The 3,627-nt window shown below is 31.7% G+C and overlaps 1 protein-coding gene across 1 annotated transcript; it reads right to left on the bottom strand.

Annotated features, from left to right (window-relative positions):
• Positions 1-1,097: 1,097 nt before the first annotated feature.
• LOC127291041 (tubulin alpha-1 chain) lies at positions 1,098-3,222 on the bottom strand. The gene is made up of 4 exons (XM_051319939.1): positions 3,059-3,222; positions 2,453-2,675; positions 1,544-2,373; positions 1,098-1,453 (listed from the first exon to the last, which is right to left on the bottom strand). Exons 1-4 carry the CDS (start codon positions 3,059-3,061, stop codon positions 1,157-1,159), a joined length of 1,353 nt encoding a protein of 450 aa, XP_051175896.1. The 5' UTR covers positions 3,062-3,222; the 3' UTR covers positions 1,098-1,156.
• Between the last annotated feature and the right edge of the window lie 405 nt (positions 3,223-3,627).

Raw genomic sequence — 3,627 nt, 5'->3', positions numbered from 1 at the left:
TTTGTTTTATTTTATATATATTTTTTTAAAATTAAAAATTCCGTGGCGCTATAAATTATATTACTGTTCTTTTCAATTGTCTTATTGATTCATTATAATTTTATTACAGGAATACAGTTAATAAAAAGAATTTATTATTATTATTAATACTTTTTTAAATGATAGTTTGTATAATTTTCGATATTATAAATAAGAATCATTCAAATATTACGTAAAGCATTAAAAAAAGGGAATTAAATCATTTTTCTGGTTTAAAAATTTTTATAATTTGTTTATCTATTGATTGTTTATTTTTATAAATCTATTTTTTATAAAAAAAGGTGTAAAAAATGTTAACCAGTAAATTGGTTTTTAAATGTACTTGAATGATTTTTTAATTATTATTTATAATAAATAATTTTGATTTATTATAAAATAAACATTCTTAAAAATAAATGCGGGTTAAAGCGAATTGAGCAACGATACGAACGACTTGTGTTCGTTATTTTTTAATTAAAAAATGTTCCTTTTGATTACTTTTTATCTGATATTGTAATACATATAATAAATATATGATTGTGGACTGCGATTGTGAAATAAATATTTGATAGCACTTGCGTGAGTATCGGACAATTAATAACGCGATGTACGTTTAACGTTAAATAGCTTTTTTGTACAGGAAATATCGATAAAAAAAAGAATCAGTCACAAATTCGATTCTTTCCATTTTCTATTGTATTTATCTCTAAAAAAAATTGAGATTGCAAAACAGAAAATGCGTTTTTCAGGCACGGAGTATACATTAAAAACTCCTCTCCGACGAAATGCTATCATAACAATAATTATTGTATTATTAAACAATATAATTGCAATTTATTATTGTAATAGTTAATATATTATGAAATATTAAATATATGGTAAAATAATTTTAAATACGTTTTCTTTTTTTTAATTTTAAAAATTGAAAATTTTTTTCTTTTAAGCTATAGTAAAATAAGTTTGATTGGAGGAAAATAATAAATCAATTGTTTAAGTTGCTGAAAATTACTGTATTTTATTCAATTGGCAAAAAATTGTAAACAAAGACTGGTGTAAAAGATATTGGTTTTGAAATTTCATTTTCTTTTTTTTTTGCAGAGAGGAATGTCGTAAAAATTGATGAAAATTTTGTGGTAGTCTAGTATTCTTCTGCACCCTCTCCTTCACCTTCGGTGGAATCCATACCAACTTCCTCGTAGTCCTTCTCCAAAGCAGCAAGATCCTCTCTGGCTTCAGAGAATTCACCTTCTTCCATACCCTCTCCAACATACCAATGTACGAAAGCACGTTTGGCGTACATCAAATCGAATTTATGGTCAAGTCGTGCCCATGCTTCGGCAATAGCTGTTGTGTTGGACAACATGCAAACTGCTCGTTGTACCTTAGCCAAATCACCACCAGGAACAACAGTTGGTGGTTGATAGTTGATACCGACCTAGAAAAGAAAAACCATTTAAATATTATTTCAAAATAATTTTGAAGAAATAAAAATCTGTTTTAATTAGAAATAAAAAATGTATCTTACCTTGAAACCAGTTGGGCACCAGTCAACGAATTGAATTGTACGCTTAGTTTTGATGGTTGCAATTGCAGCATTGACGTCCTTGGGAACAACGTCTCCTCTGTACAACATGCAACAGGCCATGTATTTTCCATGTCTGGGATCGCATTTCACCATCTGGTTAGCTGGTTCGAAACAGGCGTTTGTAATTTCTCCAACAGAAAGTTGTTCATGATACGCCTTCTCGGCAGAAATAACTGGAGCATAAGTAACCAGAGGGAAATGAATTCTTGGATAAGGTACCAAATTTGTTTGGAATTCGGTAAGATCAACATTAAGAGCGCCATCAAACCGAAGTGATGCCGTAATTGATGATACAATTTGTCCAATCAGTCTATTAAGATTTGTGTAAGTTGGTCGTTCAATGTCCAAATTTCTTCTGCAGATATCGTAGATGGCTTCATTGTCTACCATGAAGGCACAGTCAGAGTGTTCCAAGGTAGTGTGAGTTGTCAAAATTGAATTGTATGGTTCAACAACAGCAGTTGAAACTTGAGGGGCAGGATAGATGGCGAATTCCAATTTAGATTTCTTTCCATAATCAACAGAGAGCCTTTCCATTAAAAGTGACGTGAATCCAGAGCCAGTACCTCCACCAAACGAGTGGAAGATCAAGAATCCCTGGAGTCCAGTGCATTGATCAGCCAATTTGCGGATACGGTCGAGAACCAAGTCAACAATTTCTTTTCCGATAGTGTAGTGACCTCGAGCATAATTGTTAGCTGCATCCTCCTTTCCGGTGATGAGTTGTTCTGGATGGAACAGCTGACGATATGTTCCAGTTCGTACTTCATCTGTAATTTAAAAACAAATTTAATTAATATTTTTAGAGAATAAATTTTAAATTTAGCAATTATAATTTTACAAACTTACCGACTACGGTTGGTTCAAGATCGATGAAGACAGCCCTTGGAACATGCTTTCCAGCACCAGTTTCACTGAAAAAGGTGTTAAAACTGTCATCACCTCCACCAATAGTTTTGTCAGAGGGCATTTGACCGTCCGGCTGGATGCCATGCTCCAAACAGTAAAGTTCCCAGCAGGCATTACCAATCTGGACTCCAGCTTGGCCAACGTGGATTGAGATACATTCACGCTGAAAATAAAACACAATAATTAAAAATGACTCCAAAAAAATTAAAAAGAGAACCTCCAAATTTAGATACAAAGTTCTAGAATAAAAAATCGCGACACAGATAAAGGGAAAGTATTAAAAAAAAAGTTAAAAATCATTCTAAATTTCTTTAATAAAATTATCCCAAGGTTATAAATAATCGAGAAATCATAAAGGGTAGGGCTAGAAATATGACTCACAAAAAGGGTGGAGCCGGCCGGTAGTTAACCGTTACAACAATATGGCCGAATCGATGGTCGAATAAAGACCTCAAGGAAAGAAAATGGAGAATTTTCTTTTTTACGACAAAATCAACAAATTAAAGTAAAAATAATTTTAAATGATATTAATATATTAAAACTTACCATTTTGAATATTAATGTAGTTTTCTTTTCAAGTAAAACGGAAAGTTGATTGTTGGCTGAAGCAGGTAATGCGGCTTCTGCAAACTATACAACAATGCCGTTAAAAGAGAAGACGAATACTGCGCGCGGGTGCGCGTCACTTTGGTATTTATAGTACCATGAAACTTCCCCCCTTTGATTGCTGATTGGTGGATTATGTTGTCATCATTGCTGTGATTGGTTATCATTTGACCGTAGAACTCATTAATTTTTTACTTCTTGTAAAAAATAGTCCAGAACACCTGTCAATTTTTAACAATATTTTAATATATAATGATAAAAAAATAAGGTATAATTAATTTCTAAATTATTAATTTTTTAAAAATACATTTTTAAATGGATAAATAGTCTTATAAAATAAGTTCTTTTCCATAATGATCTTATGCATTTCCAACTTCCGTTATAACAGTGCCGTGTATACCATATATGGTATGTTCCATGTTCGATTTTATATGTGTGTAATGCCTAAAAGCGGACAGAGGCTTGAATTATAATTTGTTTTATATTGATTCGGTCGATTTGTAAACGTT

This window comes from Leptopilina boulardi, unplaced genomic scaffold, assembly GCF_019393585.1.
Source record: "Leptopilina boulardi isolate dan_hultmark-lab unplaced genomic scaffold, ZJU_Lbou_2.1 LbouV2_123, whole genome shotgun sequence".
NCBI lineage: Eukaryota > Metazoa > Arthropoda > Insecta > Hymenoptera > Figitidae > Leptopilina > Leptopilina boulardi.
This window is presented reverse-complemented; position numbering and strand designations above follow the sequence as displayed.